The sequence below is a fragment of the Pseudovirgaria hyperparasitica genome (assembly GCF_010093815.1).
Source record: "Pseudovirgaria hyperparasitica strain CBS 121739 unplaced genomic scaffold EJ05scaffold_14, whole genome shotgun sequence".
Taxonomy (NCBI): Eukaryota; Fungi; Ascomycota; class Dothideomycetes; order Acrospermales; family Acrospermaceae; genus Pseudovirgaria; species Pseudovirgaria hyperparasitica.
The window spans coordinates 88,800-110,591 of NW_022985562.1; the positions used below are offsets into that span (position 1 = coordinate 88,800).

At 47.7% G+C, this 21,792-nt stretch overlaps 9 protein-coding genes across 9 annotated transcripts; 5 read left to right on the forward strand and 4 right to left on the reverse strand.

Moving 5' to 3' along the window:
* Positions 1-11: 11 nt before the first annotated feature.
* EJ05DRAFT_117594 (restriction of telomere capping protein 5) lies at positions 12-2,155 on the forward strand. The gene is made up of 2 exons (XM_033739039.1): positions 12-202; positions 266-2,155. Exons 1-2 carry the CDS (start codon positions 160-162, stop codon positions 2,146-2,148), a joined length of 1,926 nt encoding a protein of 641 aa, XP_033597415.1. The 5' UTR covers positions 12-159; the 3' UTR covers positions 2,149-2,155.
* A 36-nt stretch (positions 2,156-2,191) lies between these two features.
* On the reverse strand, positions 2,192-5,448 carry EJ05DRAFT_513296 (uncharacterized protein; the record flags this gene model as incomplete). The annotated part of the gene is made up of 11 exons (XM_033748418.1): positions 5,141-5,448; positions 4,873-5,062; positions 4,705-4,819; positions 4,479-4,654; positions 3,963-4,421; positions 3,379-3,907; positions 3,070-3,317; positions 2,680-3,015; positions 2,453-2,626; positions 2,228-2,399; positions 2,192-2,202 (listed from the first exon to the last, which is right to left on the reverse strand). The coding sequence occupies exons 1-11, from the start codon at positions 5,185-5,187 to the stop codon at positions 2,192-2,194; spliced, it is 2,457 nt and encodes an 818-aa protein (XP_033597416.1). The 5' UTR covers positions 5,188-5,448.
* A 127-nt stretch (positions 5,449-5,575) lies between these two features.
* On the forward strand, positions 5,576-8,823 carry EJ05DRAFT_513298 (uncharacterized protein). Its single transcript, XM_033748419.1, has 6 exons — positions 5,576-5,659; positions 5,727-6,030; positions 6,086-6,221; positions 6,271-6,333; positions 6,397-6,921; positions 6,968-8,823. Exons 1-6 carry the CDS (start codon positions 5,607-5,609, stop codon positions 8,410-8,412), a joined length of 2,526 nt encoding a protein of 841 aa, XP_033597417.1. The 5' UTR covers positions 5,576-5,606; the 3' UTR covers positions 8,413-8,823.
* A 1,250-nt stretch (positions 8,824-10,073) lies between these two features.
* On the forward strand, positions 10,074-11,230 carry EJ05DRAFT_488534 (uncharacterized protein; the record flags this gene model as incomplete). Its single annotated transcript, XM_033745722.1, has 4 exons — positions 10,074-10,551; positions 10,611-10,710; positions 10,903-11,006; positions 11,226-11,230. The coding sequence occupies 4 exons, from the start codon at positions 10,074-10,076 to the stop codon at positions 11,228-11,230; spliced, it is 687 nt and encodes a 228-aa protein (XP_033597418.1).
* EJ05DRAFT_513299 (MFS general substrate transporter) lies at positions 11,229-13,222 on the reverse strand. Its single transcript, XM_033748420.1, has 5 exons — positions 12,614-13,222; positions 12,430-12,562; positions 11,975-12,374; positions 11,697-11,901; positions 11,229-11,647 (listed from the first exon to the last, which is right to left on the reverse strand). The coding sequence occupies exons 1-5, from the start codon at positions 13,098-13,100 to the stop codon at positions 11,283-11,285; spliced, it is 1,590 nt and encodes a 529-aa protein (XP_033597419.1). The 5' UTR covers positions 13,101-13,222; the 3' UTR covers positions 11,229-11,282.
* A 257-nt stretch (positions 13,223-13,479) lies between these two features.
* On the reverse strand, positions 13,480-14,721 carry EJ05DRAFT_118025 (putative O-methyltransferase). The gene is made up of 2 exons (XM_033739042.1): positions 14,655-14,721; positions 13,480-14,545 (listed from the first exon to the last, which is right to left on the reverse strand). The coding sequence occupies exon 2, from the start codon at positions 14,432-14,434 to the stop codon at positions 13,691-13,693; it is 744 nt and encodes a 247-aa protein (XP_033597420.1). The 5' UTR covers positions 14,435-14,545; positions 14,655-14,721; the 3' UTR covers positions 13,480-13,690.
* On the reverse strand, positions 14,667-18,798 carry EJ05DRAFT_519682 (Spc7-domain-containing protein; the record flags this gene model as incomplete). Its single annotated transcript, XM_033748726.1, has 4 exons — positions 14,667-15,582; positions 15,634-18,456; positions 18,513-18,591; positions 18,640-18,798. The coding sequence occupies 4 exons, from the start codon at positions 18,796-18,798 to the stop codon at positions 14,900-14,902; spliced, it is 3,744 nt and encodes a 1,247-aa protein (XP_033597421.1). The 3' UTR covers positions 14,667-14,899.
* A 344-nt stretch (positions 18,799-19,142) lies between these two features.
* Positions 19,143-20,211, forward strand: EJ05DRAFT_478799 (uncharacterized protein). Its single transcript, XM_033744531.1, has 2 exons — positions 19,143-19,719; positions 19,800-20,211. The coding sequence occupies exons 1-2, from the start codon at positions 19,504-19,506 to the stop codon at positions 19,866-19,868; spliced, it is 285 nt and encodes a 94-aa protein (XP_033597422.1). The 5' UTR covers positions 19,143-19,503; the 3' UTR covers positions 19,869-20,211.
* A 193-nt stretch (positions 20,212-20,404) lies between these two features.
* On the forward strand, positions 20,405-21,657 carry EJ05DRAFT_118113 (uncharacterized protein). The gene is made up of 2 exons (XM_033739043.1): positions 20,405-21,536; positions 21,592-21,657. Exon 1 carries the CDS (start codon positions 20,498-20,500, stop codon positions 21,479-21,481), a length of 984 nt encoding a protein of 327 aa, XP_033597423.1. The 5' UTR covers positions 20,405-20,497; the 3' UTR covers positions 21,482-21,536; positions 21,592-21,657.
* The last annotated feature ends 135 nt before the right edge of the window (positions 21,658-21,792 follow it).

Genomic DNA, 21,792 nt, shown 5'->3' on the forward strand with positions numbered 1-21,792 from the left:
ACCCGCAGCCCCACTACCAGCTCCCATCGTCATCCTGCTCAGTCGTTCCCCAAGATGCTTACTTATACGGTACAATGGTACATTTCAGCAGGTAGTGTTCTCGTCAAAGCTACACTTCGGCTGGATATCACCTGATTGCCTAACGGGACATTCCCTAAAATGGGCCAAGATCATTCCAGAGATTCTCAACAGCTGTCTCTAGGTATGTCAATGCTCACATCGTGATTGCGTCCCGCGACGTCGGTATATGCTGACAATGCTCCAGAGCAGCTTTCTTCCAAGTTGACGCAACGCTTCGCACAACAGTGCTATACACCGCTAGAGCTCTATTGCTTCAACTCTGTCTTCAAATCCCTTGCAGACTCACAGTCAGGTCTCCACTATTGGAGCGAGTCTACATTATGTCGTTTCCTCGAACTACCGGACGCCCTAAACGTAGGACCAGTACTGTTCCAGATGGCTAGTTACATCGGCGCATTTCCCTTCCCTACCCAAGCCCCAGCAATCTTAACAAATGAGGCACTTCTCAAGGTCGTTACAATATTGACGGAAAGATATGGAGCAGTTTTCAAGAGAAAGAGTCGCAGGATTTGGTTAGGAGAGATATACAGAAGTATGGCAGTCTACGATCGAGGATTGCAAGCAGCATTACATGGAGAGAAAAAAAATGTAGCAGAAATGTCCTCTACAAATCAGACTGAGGTCTCAATGATCAAATCAAATGCTGAGAAGCGTGGCTCCAGTTCTACGCATAGTAACGACCTGAAGTTCGCAATAGATAAGACAGAAGACAGCGAAGATGTTTCAGAAGACGACGATCTCGTCCTCGCAGCCTTCGATTCTATGGACCTTAACGATACTTTCAAACACGGAGAAGTAGCAAACATCCACCATTCGATTATACCGAGCGACAACCTTCTCAAATTACTTGAGCTGCTTCTTCTATCGGCACCGATGGAACCACATGACAATCTATCCACTTTCGCACTACAGCTGTCGGACAAGAGAATCGTAGACATTAGAGCCACTGCAAATAGTGTCTTGTCAGCATTTAGCATCGAGAAAAATCCCGGCGTCACATTCAAGCACTTTAATGTCGTGATCTCGAGCGCACTTCCGTATTTGTTTGATGGGCTACGGCCCCTATTCGAACATTTCCTTTTTGCAAAAGATTTTGACCTTTCGCGAAAAAAGGGCGAGGTATCGTCATCTCCACAGTCAAGTTCACAGCACTCAATATCCGTAGACAAAAGGGTCTCCATTCCAGAACCGGTCCTTCAAACCGAAGGTGATATTATGAATCTTAGTACGCTCAGCCAACTCTCGTTTATCATTAAGGGAAACAACCTCTTCAGAAGGCTCCGCCTTCTTTATTCAGGCAACACTAATGGGTTCAGCATGGGCAGCTTCGAAAAGTCAGTCTTTAATTGGCGTGCTCCGTCGATATTGTTGGTTTCAGGGACTCTTCTTGGTGATCCGTTAAGTGCTCGAGAGCGTGCTATGCATGATTCTCTGCCGCACAGTCGGCTGAAAAGTAGTCTCACAGAGACGAGCAAGTCAACCTCTACGACGGTCACCTATGGCGCATACATCTCACAGCCATGGAAGCAAACCCACAAATCTTGCTTTGGCGACTCTGGTACTGTTCTATTCCAGATCGCTCCGACTCATGACGTCTTCGGGCCGTCTAAGTCTACGTCAGATTACGTATACTTCAACCGGGCACCTACACATCCTTCCGGTCTGGGTTTTGGCTCATCTATACCGAGCCAAGGTCGTGCCAATATGCATTCATCCAACCCTGTTCCCATACCTCTTGGGCCAGTCTCGCTGCATCTTGACGATGGTTTAGAGTTCGCGACATTCACGCATCTGAGCGAGGGTGGTGGGTCATTCTATCCCTCTCAGCTGCCAATCAGGAAGGCCAGAAGCTGGCAGGATCGCTTTGAGGTCGAGTCTCTAGAGGTATGGGGCTGTGGTGGTGACGAGGAGGCGGATGCTCAAAGAAGACAATGGGCATGGGAAGAACGCGAAGCTGAGGCTCGTAGGAAGATCAATTTAGGAACAGGTGATGTCGAAATGGACAAAGAATTGCTGCGAATGGCAGGCCTGATAGGTGCGAACCAGAGCGGAGGCAGTATGGCTTAAATTCATCAGAGCCTTTACACGATCTTATATGAAGTATCCCGATCTATCTTATTGCTTTTCCTACTCAGCCACGCCCTACGTGTCACAATGAACTTCTTTTGAAAGCCTATGATAAGAGCAAGGAGTGTGGTAAATCCTGCTAAAGGGCCTGATATCTTCCAGAAATAGGCAGTCGTCTTTGGGTTGTCTGCATCGCCAGTGATATCCCGCATATTCATCCCGTAATACGACGTCATGAAAGACAACGGAAGCTAATCAATTACATTAGCAAGCTGCGCAGTGTCAAATGACTAAGCGAACATACGTAAATGGAAGAAAGAATCGTAAATATCATCACCACCCTGCCCTGACGTGCAGCGGCAACACTGAGGGAGAGAGAGTGTCTCGTCTGCGCACTAGTCTCCTCAGCCTGGACCCATGCAGCGTGTGACTCTCGGAGGTTCGCACGCTTCTGTCGAAGATCGAGAAGTTGAAGGAGCTATACGTTGTCAGTGAAATCATTCTTGATCAAACTGTCAAAGACGTGTTCACATCTTGCTCAATAGCATCTGCGTCGGAACGTAAGCCCTGGAACTGCGTCTCAAAGGACGATAGTTTCATCTTAGTTTCCTCCAATATCTCAGTGCCAATAGACAAGTGAAATTCTCCTTCCTTGTCTTTCATGAGTGCCGTCGACACCTTCTCGACTACGTTTTTTTGAGTCTGAATGATCTCAACTAGGCCTTGCATTTCATCTTTTAGGGTGTTCGCGTCAAGAACGAGTGATAGCTCAAAATTCTCTTTATTGGTGTCGGCGGTGAAATTGTTTGTGGCCTTCTTCAGGTCTTCATTACGGAAGGATGCTAGTGCAGTCATATGCTGTTGGCGCTTGACATGATCGTTAGTAGTGAGAACAGTCTCGGTGGGCAAAATGTGACTTACGAGTTCTCCTACAGCTTTTCGATACAATTGTATGAACAGGAGATCGGTGTGGCGTACCCGTGACAACAATGCGGTCGTGGTTCTATCTATGATGAGGGCACATAAGTCATAGACTGAAGACATGACGGTCGATGGATGATCAATCCTCGATAGATGGTCCAGGACTGTGGTTTCAACATCAGCTGCTTGTGAGAGCTCAATGTTGTTCGCTTCAAGGGGCTTGCGAGGAAAGAATGTCACGATCGTCCCTGGGAGAACGTTTAGTAGTCATCAGCAGGCCAAGATTCACTCGTGAAACTCCTAACTCACTGTTATCTGTGATGACCAGCCACAGTTGCTGAACTATCAGTGTCTTCATACCAGTGTCAGACATTGCTGTCTGCTTTGGTAGTATCTGGGATGCAAGGCGACTGGACTGCATAGAACTAGTGGGATATCGGTACTGATCCAGTAGCAACGGGAGGTGTACAGGTGGCTCGGCGGTAATCGACAGACTTGTATGTCTCGTGTCAGGATTTGTTGCAGCATTCCTATAAGCCTCTGTAACTTGCTCGGGTGTATCTTCAGATGTTAGGATGTCTATCGCTTGTTGCCGCTGCGTCAGAGACGCGACAGTGTCCCAGTGAAGAAATGGCATAACAAGTACCAATCCTTGTTCAGTGGAAGTCGATTCCGTTGGTTGGGTGCGCAATTTGCTGATCGAAGCAAAGTCTGGGCGTATATGCCACGAACCCGGATACAGGTTTTCGGTCGAGTGTACATGGTGGGACCAGAAAGCGTCAAAGTGTGTCTTGGAACATATTCCAGATCCGTTCTTCATCAACGAAGACATGATATCCTGACATGACTTGTTAATCTGGCTCAAGTAATGAAGTATCATACCTCTAACATACCTCGATCCATATGCCGTGATTGGCACTGCCATGATGCCACATGAACTCAACCTCTTGTTTGAGACCAGTTGGCTCGTAAGAGTTCAAGGATGTGCATTGGATATTTGGAAGATCGCTCAAGAGTAGCATACTGGATCGAACCTGAGTTTGAACCTCCAGATCACTGTTTCTGCTCTCCAGAGTGAACTTGATCGAATGCGAGGCAATCTTTTGTGGCTCGTGTAAGGGCAACTGAGCTTCAAGAGCTTTCTCTGACTCTTGTCCGAGTTTGGAGCGTAGTCTATCAGGTATAGTAAGCTGTTGACCACCTTTAAGTAGTAGAAAAGCCCTGTCAATCATGAGGCGGAGCTCCTCTTGATTTGAAACAATAGCACTGGAGCTGGAGGTGCAAGAATCGCCTCGAAAATGATATTGAAGCTCATTCGGAGTATCCAGCGATACCTGGGGCCAACTGAATTTCTGCAGCTAGCATTAGAGCCAATCATAAGATTTTAGGGGAAGGCGCTTTGAGCGTACTGAGTCGGGTACCGTGCAACTAATCGTAATATACAAATGTGCGATCTTGTTAAACGTGGCTTCATGTTCACAAAGCTTCTTGAATGCCTCAACATTTTCCGTGCAGCTAGTATGTGCAAGATTCAAGTTCTTCGACAATGCTGTCGACGAGCTCACACGCGTGAGATTGGGAACATCTACATCCCTTCGATCAGTCAATATCATTCTAGGAAGATATATATGGTACCTATCAATACTATCGCTCTTTTTGCTTTTCTATCAGGTGGTTCCGCAGATAACGCAGCTTTTACGACTAAACCTCCCACTCCGAAGGCCAGAAAAAGCCATCTGCGATCCTGTAACTAGATAAACAGGTGAGTTGAAGCTTGGTAAACGTGCTGTACAGTCGACTTACCCGCGTGTTTCGCTTCAGCACTTCAGCTATCTGATCGAGGAGGGTTTCACGACTCCTCAGGACATCCGACAACTGTTCAGCGGCGTGATCAAATACAAAAATGCTTGCGGATGGGAATCTTTCGTGTACAGTATGCACGAATGCGTTTGTGGAAGCTAGTTTCGACTCAGATGCTGGCGCTATGAGCAAGCTGTGTCAAGGAGACCATCAGCAAAGTGCTTCATGAATGGTATTTGGCAAATAAAGACAGAAAACCTGGTTTACGTACATAGGCTCTAGGTCGTCCTTCCCTTCCCATCTCCAATCTAGTGACATGCTCACACAGCGTGTGCTCAGTACTCAGGTCTCGGGAGACAAACACAGCTAAGTCTGCATCATGTACGGAGAGTGGCTCGTGTTGTGTTTATGAGTTTTAGCGCAAAGGCTGGGACAGATTTGGGCCTTTTCCATTGTGGAGGCTTAGCTGTCTGACCACATGCCATGTCCTTAGGTTTTGTAGGTGGCGTTCGTTCACAGCTTGTGCTTATGGATGTGTGGGTGTGCAGCTTCTTCATTGCTTGCCTCGTATTGACGGTGGTTATATACAAGGGTAAGGTATTCTATGGCAACTGATGGATCCGCATTCATGCATCCTGGTCATATGGCGGCGGGGCGCTCCCCTCGCCCCATAAGTAGGTGAGCAAGCCTCATCCCAACCATCAAGCCTGTCTTGTTCAGCTTTTACAGAAACCGTCATGTCTATCGACACGGACTCTAAGTCTGACTCCTCTCCGATCGAACAGGCAAGGCAAGCTGAATTACCTTTGCCTGACATATCATGCCGTCACTGACTGAGCTATTCTTTCTCTATCTAGTGAAGGCCTACTATCGCTTACAGTCGACTCAAGAGGATGGAATGCGGTTCGAGACATATGTAGGAAGAGGCTGGAGCCAGGAGACTTCCAAGTTGTCTCTAACCTGAAATCAATTGAAGAATTGATGAGGTTCGTGGACAGTTTACGTATAAGATACCAAGATACTAGCAAGGCTTTCGAATTAGCAAGGCTTGATGCATGCTTCTACCAACTGCGGACTTTCCATTCCAGCATTGATGTATTTATCCACATCAAGCCGGCCATATTGGCGCCGCTGTGGGGCAGCTTAAAACTGTGCATTGATGTACAGCCCTACCTTATATTTATCTGCGCAACTCAAAGACGCTAACACTTGTTAGCTCATACATACCACGGATCAGGTTCTTCAATTGATTGTAGATATGTTTGATGAGATAAATCAAACGTTGCCTCGAATAGCTACGTACATGGAGGTGTATAATGAAGCACCGTCACTACTGGAGCCGGCACAAGAAAGTAGGACATACTCTAAAATTTACATACAGTTTACCTGACATTACTCCAGTGTATATATTAATTGCGGAATTTGCTTGTCAGGTTATCTGGTTTTTTCGCCGTAATCCGCTCAGTAAGTTCTCTACCTTGACCTCCTTCGATCATAATTCTGCACATTGGCGCTTACATTGTCTAGAAAACCTTTTAGTCACGACCTGGAAGCCGTTCAAGCCTGAACTCGACAAGACAGTGTCGAAGATAAGACAAAAGGGTCGTCAGATCGAGCTCGAAGCTCAAACACTCAGTCGGCAACACGATGCTGTCCGCTATGAAGAGCTCAAGCACATTCTCAGTTCCTTAGAAGTCAAAAATCGCGTCACGCTACCATGCCACTATCTACCTCTGGCACGGAATCCTACTCTTGTCGGTCGAAATGATCTCCTAGATGCTGCCCATAATCACCTATGCTCCGCTCTTGACGAACAACGTATTGTTTCTTTCTACGGCTTAGGTGGGGTCGGAAAGACCCAGATCAGCATTGAATATGTATATCGGTACCTGGATGGCTACTCAGCCGTTTTCTGGCTCTCAGCAGATTCGGTAGTCAAGATGAGCCAAGATGTCCGAGGAGCCCTTGAGAAATTGGGAGCAATCAAGTCTAATGGGCCGGAAAATGACCAGCAGTGCCAGAACATATTCAGTAATTGGCTCAAAGATACTGGTTAGTGTTACTCCGACGTTTCCTACCACTGCTGATATTTTATCAGAAGAGAAATGGCTTATCGTTTTCGATAATGCTGATGATCTGAAGGTTCTTCAAGGATATTGGCCTACTTCACGTCGTGGTCATATCATCCTTACCAGTAGAGACCCGGCCTCAGCAAGGTTTCCAACAAACAGTAAAGCACTCAGAGGTCTCCAAGTCCTGCCATTATCCGACGCCGTAGGAGCAGATATGCTTCTCGGTGTACTGTCTCACAAGCAAGACCCTTCTGATGAAAATCACCAAGTTCATACCATGAACGACATCGAAATCGCAAAGGATCTTGTAGCGCAGCTTGGGGGCCTCCCTTTAGCAATCATACAGATTGCTAATTACATCTTGGAAGCAGAATGCGAACTTGACGAGTTTAGCGAAATATTCTCCGACTTCCGCAATCGCAGCTCGCTTTTAGATGAGGATGCCAGCAATACAAACATGTCTTACCCTCATTCTCTTGGTACAGTTTGGGATATCTCGATGACTAGGATCGAAAAGTCAAACAAGAACTCTTTTCACATGATACAGATAATGTCGTTCTTTGATCCGGATGGTATACCCGAAACTCTTCTCGATAATTCTGATGTGCAGCGACCCGGCGATGCGTTACCGGCCTTAAAGTATCTCCAGAGCAAGTTGCTGTTCCTCAACGCAACTCGTCCTCTCTTGCAGCAGTCTATGATCAATAAGAACAAAGTGCAGCGATCACTAGTGATGCATCGCTTAGTGGGTGCAATCACACACAAGAATATCACACACGCCGATAGACAGACGAGATTTGATGAAGCATTAGAACTTCTTTATCGAGTATACCCCCAGTTAACATTACAAAAGGCATCTTTGAACGAACAATGGCCTCGTTGTCGTCTATATGTGCCACAAGTCCTGGCTCTGGAAAGATCATATAGAGAATCTCAGGAACCCCTAAAACCCAGGGCAAAATTTGCTACAGTTCTATCAAATGCGGCATGGTTTCTTTACGAGAACGGTTTGCCCGGTCAGGCAATGCAAATACTTCCAACCGCAAAGGCAGTGGCAGAAGCTACTCTGAAAGGTAACGAATTTGCTGCAGTTACCATATACAGGACATATGGTGGTATCCATATTGACGCAAACAAACCACAAATATCTTTAGAGATGTGGACTCGCCAAATGAACATAATGAAGGAAATAGGCTCCGAGCTTTCGGTTGCTCATGGCTTGAGCAACATGGCCTTGGCAGAACTTGCCATTGGTAATTACGATGACTCCAGACGTGAGCTAAACAAGGCCACCGAGATTCGCTCTAAATATCCTGGACAGGCGGAAAGCTACAAAGCCTTGACGCTGGATGTCGAAGGCATGCTAGATAATGCTCAAGGAAAGTATCAGTCTGCCATCAACAACCTTTCAGCTGCCATCAAGCTGTATGATGAGGAGCTAGGAGTGGGGAACTACTTGACTGCGTTGTAAGTGCTAACTCCAGTAAGTATCGTGAAAAGCTCTAATAAAACAGCGCCAACCACACTCTGGGCAACGTGTATGAGCGAATGGGCCACTTGGAAGAAGCATTTCGGCTCCATTCTTTATCTTTATCTGTCCGAGAGGATATCCTTGGCGAGACTTATCGAACTGCAGGATCATTACACAAGGTCGCATGGCATCTTCATATGCGAGATGACCATGTTGGCGCGGAGTATGTTTTACACCACATCCGATAAAGCTCCGTGACCTTCACATCTAAACTCTCATAGGAGGCTGCTTTACAAAGCGTTGAAGATATACGCGTCGGCTTACGAAGGTAAAGGTGGTATTGGTAGATCAAGCTATCTGATGAGTTTAGTTTTAGCTCAGCTTGGGAAGGAGGAGGATGCCATAAACACGAAGGCACTGGCAGAGAAGATACGAGAGGAGCTCAGTGGCATTCCTCCAGGCCATGATGATAATCTCAAATCATACGACAACCTTGTCGGTATGCAAGACCGGTGAGCAGGTAATACTCTGCACGATTCAGCTACTCCAAGCATTTGACAGATCCCTCTTGGTAAACGTTCTTGGATGACGAACAGTGGCGGTTGTGACTTCTAATCCAATACAATTTCGAATGGTTCTGATTGTTCACGTTGCGACATATGTCTTGATCTACACTTTCGCTGCTGATCTCGGATTACGTTTGCCGTGTATCAATTAACAGCCCGCGGATTTTATACTCGACAAGGAAAATGGTCATTTGACCGGAATGACAAACGCCTGCATTTAGTCTTGGTACTCCGAGGGCATCAGGGGCTTGATAAGTATTACGCTTGGCGCACAGGTGCAAGACTCGCAATCTCCAACAGCTCGATTGGCCAAATTCATTCTTGCCACCAACAACTTCCCTGCCATGCATATTGCTCTGCATGAAGCTCACCGATCAAGGATGACTTTCTGGAAGTTGCCGTACACAATTCAGAGCGAATGCAACCCCGCACCTTCCAAATCTTTGCTCTTTCCTTGTCAGTCTTCGAGCCGTCTCATTCGGAAATTTCAAGAGCACCTCCTCACACGCATAATTCTTTCAAAGCTACAACGACAGTAGAAACCTGACTGAAAACGACATATTTCAATATGCCGCTTGTTGAGTCTCCAAAAGAACAGCCCTGGAAGGAATATGTAAAACCCCCTGCCGCTGGGCCGTTCGTTACGGAGGCAGCTCCGGTAAGCACAACCAGAACTGACAATCGATAATCGGGACTAGGGCTGAGATATTTCCAGAGACAGATATCAGAGACAAATGGGAAAGTTACTAGCGCAACGGTGTCTCATAGTTTGGAAGAATTGAGATTTATCAGAGAAAAATGTGGACATTGCCTTGGCGAAACATAAAGACATGTTCTTGGTGTGCATAGGCGAGAATCATGCGATATATCGGGAGAGCGCATAGATACAGCCAGCACTTGCGATACCAATTCACTAGCTACCAATCCAGATTCGCATTGACATTTCCAGAATCTACTTCTCTATCCGTGACATTGTCCTACTCAACCTCCCGGCTGCAAGACTAAGAATTCAGTGAAACCAATTCGCAGTCCAGTCCAGAGATGCAAACAAGTACACCTCGCGCTCACAATAACGGATTTTTATCCCACCCAGTCATGACCAACGCAACACTTTCCTTCATCTCCGATCTCCCTTTGTATACCAATGTCAAACCGTATGCCATATCGACAGACACACAAGTCCCAGAGGAAGCACGTTCGAATATCAAATTCGAAGAGCGAAGCACTATCCCCATAACCGATGTCAGGACATTGCCACATGATAATCTATCATACTCGCAGCAAGGGTTCCGGTTTTTCGCACACCCGTCGTCGGCAACGTATGAGTTCGGGTTTGATGACGCCTCTGTTGCAACGTACTGCAGAAAACTTGTGGAACTGGTCAGAAAGGAATTCATGACTGAACATGTGTTTTGCTACGATCTGAAGGTAACATCAGTAGCGTTAGCTGTAGACAAATTATTTTTTGACGCTCCGAAGGTTCGTGATAGTGAAACAAAGACGACTGAATATGGTGCTAGCACTGATCTCAGCGCTGGCAATATTGCACCGCCGGTCTATGGTGTTCATATTGGTGCGTATGCGACGGACAGCATGACAGTGTAGCTAGATGCTGAAGTCCCACTGTTACAGACCACACCGAAACTTCAGGACCACAACGCATACGTCGGCATTTGACGAATGTCGAAGTCGAGCGGTTCTTGAATGGTGGGTTCCGAGCACGCATTGTGAAGTAAGCGGACTGAGATGCCGGTGTGCTCAGTTGAAATGCTCACATGGCCAGTGTCTGGCGACCTCTCTATCGGCAGGTTGAAACGTGTCCTCTTGCATTGTGTGATGCAAGCTCTGTTCCAGCAAGCGATTTGCTCGCAGCAGATATGGTAACGTCAAATTATGTCTTCGACCTCTATTACACAAAATATAGTGCCAACCATAAGTGGTACTGGTTAAGTTTCCAGACCCCTGAGGAAGTTGCCGTCTTCGTACAGTACGACTCTAATGAACCGAGAGAGTCAGATACAGTATCAAGTAAGTGTTGCTGGAATACCTAAATGTCATATTTCTGACAAAGCAGCGTGTCCCCACGCCGCGATTCGACAAAGGGACAGTGGCACCTGTGGTACGAAACGCGAGAGTGTGGATGCAAGGCTCATCGTTTTCACACTCGAATGATGCAGAAAGGCGTTGTGCTCGTTCACCTAGTCTCCTGCTGGCTGGGGGGCTACAATCACTACACATGTCTGATAGGTTGAGGAAGTAATGGTATAGCTCTACTGGTATAAACATCGAGATGTGCGCAATCCGTCAAGTCATATCATCAGTTTCGACTTCAGATGAGAAGTTCGTGGAGTCATTGAGGTCCTCCCTATGCTCCCTGATAGCCCGAAGTAAGTGATCAGGGTCGCGAGTGGTGTATAGGAAGATTGCCGCCACGATACACATAACTACCGTAACAGCATAGAAAGGTATTCCAAGAGCTGCATCTGAACCTTGATCCAAAGCCAGAGACCAAAGATACCATATGAACGGAGACAAAGTCAAGTCAGCGAGGACTTCAGACGTAATTATGACCGTATTCAACCTAGCAACTTCCTCAGGTAACACCAGTGAGGTCGCTATCGCCAGTATTGCCGTGCGACCACCTGCGCCGGTAGCATATATCACGTAGCCTATGGTCATGATTAATATGAAAGCAACAAATTTATATAGAGTGTTTACCAGGTATCATTAGTCCCACACTTGGTGCGGCAGCAATGATGAGGGCTCCAAACCCTAGAGCACAGACGCTGTACCGAACAACTGCTCCTTCAGCGCGTATTGGACCAAAAGAAGGATGCTTCTTGAGATATGTCACTAACACTGGCAGCATGAAGAAACTTAGCATAAGGCCAATGATCCCACTCATGGCGTCAAGAAAACCAGCCTGGTCAAGATCAGAGCGTGTCGAACCGAACCTAGCAGTGAAAGGCATCGGAAGAAGTTGTTGGGACACTTACATTTGCCAGTGACCAGTGATAGCGTTTAGAAACATACGGTAGTACGAGCTCTATGACAGGCCCACGTACAGCCATTAAAGGGAACAGAGCAATTATACCCACCAAGTAGTCTCTCTTGCGGACAGTATTGCGAGCTTTATAATATATTTGCCACGCCCTCGTGGAGATCTTGGAGGGAAAAACATTGCTGAATACACCTCCTTGTCGCATTTTCGTCTGGCTCTGCTCCGCAAACTTCTGACTTGAAGGCATCAGTACAACTAGGAGGAGTGCGATGCCCCAGCAAATGAAAGCGAGACAAAAAGGTAGCCAAAGATACTTCATCGTCGCTGGTGCCAGGCCATTGCCGCAGATGTAGCCGAGATAGTACATGGCGAGAAGTAGATACAGGATCGTTGAGCTGGACAGCTTATAAGATTAAGCTATACGATACCCAAGCTACACCTATCACTCACCTGTCCTCTGTTCCAGTCATGTCAACTCCCATGGTGAAGGCTATTGCGTTCTGCACTGATGAGCCACCGCCGATTACTAGGAATGCGCTGGAGGCCAGCACAGAATCGATATGAACATGATCGTACAAAGTGCCTATGTGTATAGTCAGGGGCCCGAAGGTTCGCACAATCTACACGGGCTTACAGATAAGCATGATCCACGCGGTACTTAGTAGCAAACCCACAGTACACGTGCTGTATACAAGTTTTCTTCCATATCGGTCTGCGATATAACCGTATGGAATGGATAGCAGTAGTACGACGAGTCCGTCAAGGAATACTCCTGCAGCGCGAAGTCGAGACAAGCCTCTCTGGATGCTGCTGAGCTTGCATTTGTCTTCGGTAATATCGTAGCCTGGCCAGTATGGGAGATCATGTATGAAAGATGGATCGTGATCTGAGTAGTATGTGCGACACAGAGTTAATTCTAGAATGCGGAGTCTTGGAGCTAGGATGTGGTAGTAGGCGAAATTGGTAATGAATTGAAGTGTCAACAAGTAAAGAACCCTAGGCTGGATGAGGTGGATCAGGCTGCTATCATGGGGCCGGTCCGCGCCGTCGTTTGCTGGTGACGCCGGCGAAACAGGCGAGCTGACCAACCTCGTTCGTTCGTCTGGCTCAGAATCTGGCATCTTCAGGTGCCGCTTCCAGTATAATACGGCCCTGAATTACTCTTGAGAGAGATACAGAGGAGAAGCGTCAAAACAAAGAGATGGACTATTCAAGATGGATTGCAAGTTGGGAAGACTCCCGAATAATAGCCGATTGGGCAGTAAGGGCTCGTCGAACCCACCCCCTGTTCACTCAGACTTAAGGCAAACCATTCCATGTCTAGAGCGCCTAGCTTTTATAGCATAATATAGTATAGAGATATCTAGCTACTTAGTCATTGCATAATGATTACTAAGGATATATAGGTATTCTTCCTTTATACTTGGTAAAAGCAATAATAAATTTTAAGAAAGAAGAGCTTAAGAAATGGTCTAATAATAGAGCACTAAAATTTATCTACTATACTTCTCTAAGTTGCTAGTGGACTATCAGAGTAAAGCTAGTTAGCCTAGATATACGATAGAGAACCTGGGTAATTTAGGCACCCCCACCCCCTTGGTGAGAATCTGTCCATGACACACTTCATCGATCATCTACACCACGTGCATATTGCCTCCACTTCCACCACCACCTTTTCTGATTTCCCTATCGATATCGCAATCGCAAAGAATTACCTGACAGCGGCAATCACCATATCATAATATTGCTCTCCGACAGTCATCAGTAGGACAGCATCTAGCCTTGGGTCCGCTCCGACCCTCTCAATAAGTTCGCGGCTTCCACGGACCCTTGCTACGTGTTCGTCAGCCGTAGGGATCAAGGGGTCGCAGAGTCGGACTGCACAATGAGCCACGATGCACGCGCGACCAAGACAGAGAGCAAGGCCAATGTCGAGGACCTCCCAGGTTTGCTCCATGGTGTCCAGATCAACACTGAAAAGCCCGAAAGGCTGCCTCTTCCCAGCCTGTATGTCCGCCCCTAGCTTAGGCAGCACATCCTGAGCCCTGCCGACAATGAGTTCGACTCGATCCAGGAGTCCAGCAGCCAGGAGATTCTGCTGTGCTATCTCCGCGAGGTGCTTGTCCATCTCGATCGTCGTGACTTTGATATTTTCATGTGCTGCGGCACACCAGATAGCGCTGTGCCCGCCAAATGTGCCTACCTCGAGGACATGCTGCACTGCTAGCATGCGGCACTGTAGCATCAGGAATTTGCCCTGCGAGGGAATGGCTGTCCAATTGGGAACCTTGTGCAATTTGCAATTATCCAGGGCGAACTTAAGCTGATCGTTCAGCCTAGGGCTTTGGGAATTGAGGTGATGGGTGGCATACTCCTCAATCGCACAATGATGAGGCTGTTGACTTCTGTCTAGCACATGATGCGTTTTCTGTGTCTCCGTCGGGTCCTCTGCCATTGCTGTTGGTTAGCTGATGTGTTGTTTTTATAACTGTTGTTCTAATGGTGAATACGGCTGTGACCGTCTCGACGAGGAAACAATTTAACTTCTGCTTCTCGTGGCGCTGTCCTGCAGGCTCTATCAGTCATATATACCTCTTTTTAGTATGCATTGGAAAGGGATAGATGGATTTTTGCCAACGAACGTTGATGCATGGTCATATGGAAGCGTGACTGACCAATGGCAGGATCTATACAGAGTCACTGAAAGCATAGAGGGCATGGAGTATGAATGAATTGACAGTAATATGGTAGGATTTAGTGTGCACAGCAGCACCCTAGTCTGTCTGCGGCCTCCGGTCCACAAGCAGTAAACAGAACCTCGCTAAATCATGCATGCCGCGCCTAGGGAATCCATCTCTACCAGAAGTCATCAAGTCGTAAGTATCGTAAGAATGGAAAAAGGAAAGGTCACCATAGTAATTCAAACCCTTTCTCCTTTGGGTCCCTTCTGAATCAATCTCGCTTTCAGATCTTCAACTGCATCGCCCCAGGCACACATCTCCCCCAGCGCCTTCAGCTTGTCGCCAACCTTAGATCCTACGAAATCGGTCATCGTGTTCTCCTTATATCTCTCGCCATAAATCACATCTGCTTTAACATTCACAGTGCTTTCGAATATGGTCTCGTTCGCACTGACCCCGACTTCGAACGTGACGCGGACTTTAGTGCGTAGGGAACCCAGCACAAGCATCACAGAAACTGCAGTATGCTCATCAGACAAGATGCTCTCTTCACAGATACCAACCACCTCCAGACTCCGGACCCCTTCTGACAGAGCCAAAGCCATCTGCCAACCGGTCTTGATAGTGGTAAGTAGACTAGGGATAGATGTGGAGCTTTGGGTAATCGAGTGGAGATGAGCGCGGAGCAATTGTAAGAAAAATCGTTTGCTAGTTGTAAGAGGTCGTGGAGATGGAGTCGAGTCGCCGATGTATGTTAGTGACATTGAGGAAGCTTGACTATGATCGGCATGAGGCGAGAAAGCAAGTGGATGGAAATAGAGCTCAAGGTCTGAGGCATAAGTCATTGTCAATGTTGGTGCAGGGACAGTGTTGGCAGAGGTGATAGACCATCCATACTTTGTCTCGAGCGCGGAAACCCTGTCTTTAAACTCATGTCAGCTCAAATTGTTTGCGAAGATGTTTAGGGACTTACTTTTGAGTGCGTTCACTTCACTCGCAGACCAGCCGCGGCATTCTTCACGTACACGTTCTGCTTCTTGAATTTCACTCAAGCAATCAACCTTGCGTTCTTTTACAGCATCAATAGTTGCTTCCGTCTGCATTTGCGCTTCCTGTAATTGGAACAACATACGCCTTTTCTGCTCAAGTTCGGACTCTACAGCCACTAGTCTGTCACGCGTCGCATCAAGTTCCTCCTTGTCGCAGCTCAATAGCTCATCAGCCCGCTGCTGAAGTTGCTGCTCCTCTGTACGTAGCTTCTTGTAGCGAATAGACAGTGTAGGCATAGTGGAATCGAGTATTTCTTCTTGCTTCTGCAAGACTGCGTCATCTAGATCTAGCTCCCTACTAGTCTTGAGGAGAGCAGTCTTGAGATCGCGCAGCAGACTACTTCGCCAATTGTACCAGACTTCCTTGCTGTTGAGTCTAGAAAAAGTCTTCATGTTCTTGAGCTGATTGCTCATGACGTAGCGTTGATCTGGAGGAGCAGACAGGAACTCTTTGAATAGGGGCGGGGTCTCCTCATCTACACTGGCTTCAATGCCGTTTACTATGTCCTTGCCTTGGGAAATGTGCTGCTTGAGTTGATAGCATGCATGCTGGTACATCTCATATTCAGGGGCCGTGCACGCGGCAGCGACGACACAGCTCGCGAGGCTAGGTTTTTCATCCTGATCTCCAAGATCACGACTTGTCCTCTTATTTAGAAATGCGGATGGAGCTGCGGTATGGCGTCGCTTCGTTGTCGTAAGATCCATGAACTTAATATTGGTCATATCGAGGAAATCCTGGAGCTGGATTCGCTCCGGTTCTGGCTGTTTAGCAGTATCGACAGAGCTGTTATCTTGAGGTCCGTGAGGATCCTGATCTTCCAAGATTTCGAATCGTGCCTGCTTGCTTGGACTAATGCTTTTCCTCGGTGTCCGCTTGTTTGGGGTAGGAGCCCTTGATCGCGCTGCATTTTCCGTCTGAGCGAATGACTTCCTCGGTGTTGCACGCTTGGCAGGGGATGGTTGAGCCTGCTTCCTTGGAGTAGACAATGCTTTCATAGAATTGAAGAGAGCTGCGGTGCTCCTCAACGTTGGCTCCTCTGAGAACTCCTCTGAAGCACTTGAATCTTCCGCCTCTACACTGAGCGTAGACGGTTTTGGTATTTTCCTTGTTGGCGATGGAGTCTTCTCAGAGCCAACTGAGTCGGCACCGAAACGTACTGTCTTTGGTGTCGGAGTTGATGTGTCCTTGTCTTTAGCTTCAGAAAAGTCACCAAAGGCTACCAAAACATCTAGCTTGGTTGGATCATTCTTCAAATCGTCTGACGTAGTCGGAGGTAAGCTGAGCAAACTTTTCCTGGCAGTTCGCCGTGGAGACTGCTGTGCTTTGTTAGAGTGAGACTTAGTGGGCGAGCCCAAGCTTGCCCGGGATCGGCCAGGGCTTCTCTTCGTCACATTGGTCGAAATGTGGGACTCAACAGTGGATGTTTTAGCAGGACTCTTGACTGGAGTTACAGGCTTCGGAGACGCCTTTATAATCTCTCCCAGAACAGCAGTCAACTCCATGGACAATTCCTCGTTGTCGTCTCCACTCTCATTGCCCAGCTTATCATCGTGTTCTTGGGCCATCGTCGGTTTAATTCCACCGCCAACCACCATTGTAAAGTCCATGGTCTCATCTACAAGAGACGTATTGATGCTACTGCGTCTGTCTTCCAAGCCTTTGAGCGAGCCAGGCTGCTGTATACCGCCTAGCGCCATAGTGAATTCCATTGTTTCGTCTTCAACAATAGAAGTGTCCGCGGGAGATGATCGGATTCTTAAGCTACTACGTCGAGATTGTTTGTTAGCCGGACTACCTTCTTCTGTGGCACCCTGATGAGGAAGAGCGGATGAGCGACGCCGTTTCAGTGATGCTCTCCGATTAGGCTGGGGGTGTGGCTCTGGCTTTTGGATACACCCTATTGCGGTAGTGAACTCCATCGTTGCGTCTCCGTCATCCGAGACCAGGTCGTTTTCTGATCGGATAATACCGCCGATGGCACGAGTGATGTCCATGCTCATGTCCTCCGCGTCGCCACTGGGCATCTCCTCGACCTTGCCAGTCAATCTATGCCGAGACCGATCGCTACTGTCTGTGGGAAACGGATTCACGTTCTCTTGATCGAACTTAGCCGTCGTGTCCTTCGACGGATTCAGTGTTCCAGCTGACTTTTGACACCAAGGCTTGAAAGCAGCTGTGACTTCATCACCAGCTATTTCCATTGACATGTCTCCGTTCTCGTCAAAATCTAGTCTTTGTGTTCCGGCATAGGTGCTTGCTTGTTTCAAAGCGGCATCAAGCCGTGCACTTGAGCCTGTAGATTCTCCAGAGCAGCTGCCAATTGATGCAGACGTGTTCTCTTCCCCTTCAATAAAAGCTGTCGGTGCCTGCACGTCGGCGTCTTCTTCTTCGTCCCCGCTGTACGAGCTCTCGTCCATTGGGCTGGAAGAAAAGACGTCTTCCGGATTGTTGAAGTCTAATGGTGGTATTCCCGAGCTTCTTCGTCGTTTCTTCTGATGAGCATCGCGTTGATTTCCAGGTGACTCTTTTATGATAGGCTCGTCTAATTGCTCTTGGGGTGTAGATGGTGGCTCCACGTCAGAGAGTTGCGCTGCCGCATTTTCCTGCGGTGAGCGATTAGGCGCTGCAGAGTTCCGTCGGGTCGAACTCGAGGATGAGGAGGAATTGGTCGCGTTTTCGATGTACTCTATCACGTCCCATGTATGTAGAGTAGCTTCTGGCGCAAAAGAGACGCGTCGATTCGCTGTGAATCCATTTAGTAAACTATTCATAGGTTTACTTCTACTAATATAGACGTACCGAGAGACTTGCGCCTGGCCTCACGACGTTTCTTCTCATCTTCCTTGCTGGGGAGAATGCCACTTGGGATGAACGCAGACTGTGACTGTGATCAACGTAGGTTCCATGAACACCAGAGTCAGTATACCTTGCGCCTATTCCCTGTATTATCCTTGAGTGGTGCATCATTCAAGCCTCCTGGTCCGATACTCTTGCTGCGCGTCTTGCGACCACTTGCTTTCTTGAGCGGCGATAAACCCGATTGCGAAACTTGAATACCCTCGGCGATATTCTCTTTGTCATCCATAATGGAAGGACCTAAAGCACCACGGTATTTGGTCAGGTCTGGTGTGGGCGTCTAATGTCGAAACTTGCATAACACCTAGGTAGTCTTGAGTGGTGGAGGTGTTGTGATTGTCAACCATGTAAACAACAGTCGATCAACCGAGAATCCCCCGATGGAGCTTGATGCGAGGCAAGAACGGCATCTAAGCGAGATGGTCCGTGCCACACACCACAGAAGATTTCGTGACCACAAGCGAACTCCAGGAACTTCAACGACACACGCCGCCACGCCAACTTTCGACCTCGACATCTCACGCCCGCAACCATGGCGACCGAACTTACTGTCCAGAGCGAGCGCGCTTTCCAGAAGCAACCCCACATCTTCCTGAACTCCAAAGTTCAGTCAGGCAAGAGCAAGCGTATCGGCAAGGGTGGGCGACGATGGTACAAAGACGTCGGCCTGGGCTTCAGGACCCCGAAGACCGCCATTGAAGGCTCGTACATCGGTATGTAGCCCAGCTTCAGACCTTTCTGGATACTCGATTGCGTTTGCATTGAAGATCGCGAAGATGGCGGAGCACTTTTGAACTGCAACACACCATCTGTTATAACATCATGCGCAACCATATACGGTGCTTCGCACGTATCACACTGCTACCTGGGTCAACGAGGGAAATATACGTGCTAATTCTGGTGTTTGATAGACAAGAAGTGCCCCTTCACTGGAATGGTCTCTATCCGCGGACGTATTCTCACCGGAACCGTTGTATCTACGAAGATGCATCGTACTCTCATCATTCGCCGCGAATATCTTCACTTTATTCCCAAATACGCTCGTTACGAGAGACGTCACAAGAACCTTGCTGCGCACGTATCACCTGCTTTCCGTGTCGAGGATGGCGACCAGGTCACCGTTGGACAATGCAGACCATTGAGCAAAACTGTATGTTAAAACACCATCTGCTATCGTGGTTATATGACGGCTACTACCACCATATGCGGAGTCACTAACATGACTGGCAGGTCCGCTTTAACGTTCTTCGCGTATTGCCCCGTACTGGAAAGGCTGTCAAGCAGTTCAAGAAATTCTAAGCATGATTCTCTGGGGTTTGGTTTCTACATGGGACAGTGTGGGCATGCATGACAGTATGCTGGAAAAGCATCATGTAGCTTAGCAAAAATATATTGCGCATGGGCTGCAAATGTCAATTCTTCTCAACACTCGAAAATACGGTAGACGAGGTGCAACACAACGGGGATGCTCATTTTTATCTGGAGTACGATGCCCTGCTACATGTCCGCAATGTTTCAATATACAGGTTTCCCTCGCTTATTAAAGTTGAATTCCTGCTGAGATTTAGGTAGGCTGGTCACGTCTCGTAGTATGAGTAGCGGCTAGAGTTTAGAAATTCATGATGTTTTGGAGGTTTCTAAGGTTATTCATTGCACGTGCCGAGGTTTCGAAACTCAGAAATGGCATTAGTACCGGAATAACAGCGTCACGGGTTAATTGAACAGACATATTCTGACCTGTATCTTATCAATTCGAGATACAGAGCGAACATGGCCAGCATGACCATCCCTCTTTTGGTATAGTGTACGCGCTAAGATGTGATTATGATTATCCATAGTAGGTATTAGGTAAGGTATCTCATTCTCAATCTCTTAGATCCTTCATCAAACATTATATCAAATTCACCCAACAACAAACTGCAACATTCATGGCACGTCGAGATATCATTGACTTGACGAATGATGATAAAACGAGTGTCACCTCGGATGAAGGCAGATTACCTCACAGGCTGTCCCGACGAGCACATCGTGCAAGTCAAAGTAGAGACCCGCCGCTCGCATCAGTATCCACAACTCCGAAGCGCAAAAGGAAGGCACATCAATTACATGATCACTTAACCATATCTAGTGGTGATGACACGAAGATCGTGTCTGCGGATGACAGTCGACCAGCATCGGGAGTGCCCACTCGTGTTAAATCGCATGAGTTGCAGCCTGCTCGGAAAAAAACCCGCACGCCGTCTGACCAGCCCAGCCCGACTAAAGGTCAAGACCTAGCAGCGAGTACTAAGAGACAACCTGGGCTCACCACGACGCTACATGAAAGCATAAACAGTGCGAAGACTTCTAATCGCAGAATTGGCGTTGTAAGCAATGAAACAGTCCTGGAGAATGATGCAGCACCGATTGCCAGCACAGACTCATCAACACGCCTCAGGGATGCTACAGTGAATCGTTCAAAGGTTTCAGAGGCCGAGGAAGTAGGTATAGCCAGAATCGACACGGTAAACCCCTCCAAGCACCTCCGGAACGCTGTTGCGAATCCTCTAAGAGTCTCGGAGGCTGCGGCCGCTCGGTTAGCTGATACTGCAATGGTATACTCATCAAGACTTATCAACTACGATGACCGGATCAGTCACAAGACATCCATCCTGAGCGGAGAAGGAGGCCCCAGGGTCGTGGAGGAGGATGCAACAAGTCCCAAGGAAGTGACCCAAGTGAGGAGCTTTGATGCTGTTGACACGGCCAACGCAGATTCGAACCAGGGTGCCCATGAAGTAGAGTCTACTGAGCAAAGACGTACCGTACCAATAGTAAACCGTAATCATAAATCCTTTGATCAACATTCTGAATGGTTCGAGCTGATGACAATCAGACACAGACAGGGGCGTGGAAGAAGAGGCAGTTTCTGAGATTGTGCGGCGCCATGTTCAAAAGTGTCTCAAAGACCGAGAGGCACAACTTTCGGTAAGTCAGTGACTGCTCTGCAATGATGAGTCGTCTCGTCTGACGTGAATAAAAGTCCCTACTCGAGCACCAACGAAAAGCCATCAAACGATGCAATGATAGATGGGTCGATAAAGAAAACCCCTTTCTAAAGCTGATACTTGCTAGCCGATCATCGGCAAATATCGAAAATTCGAAGGTCACCAGCTTTGTGCATAAATCCTGCGATCAAAAACGTGTACCTCACCATGGCATTCCCAGCATGATTTCTGAGATC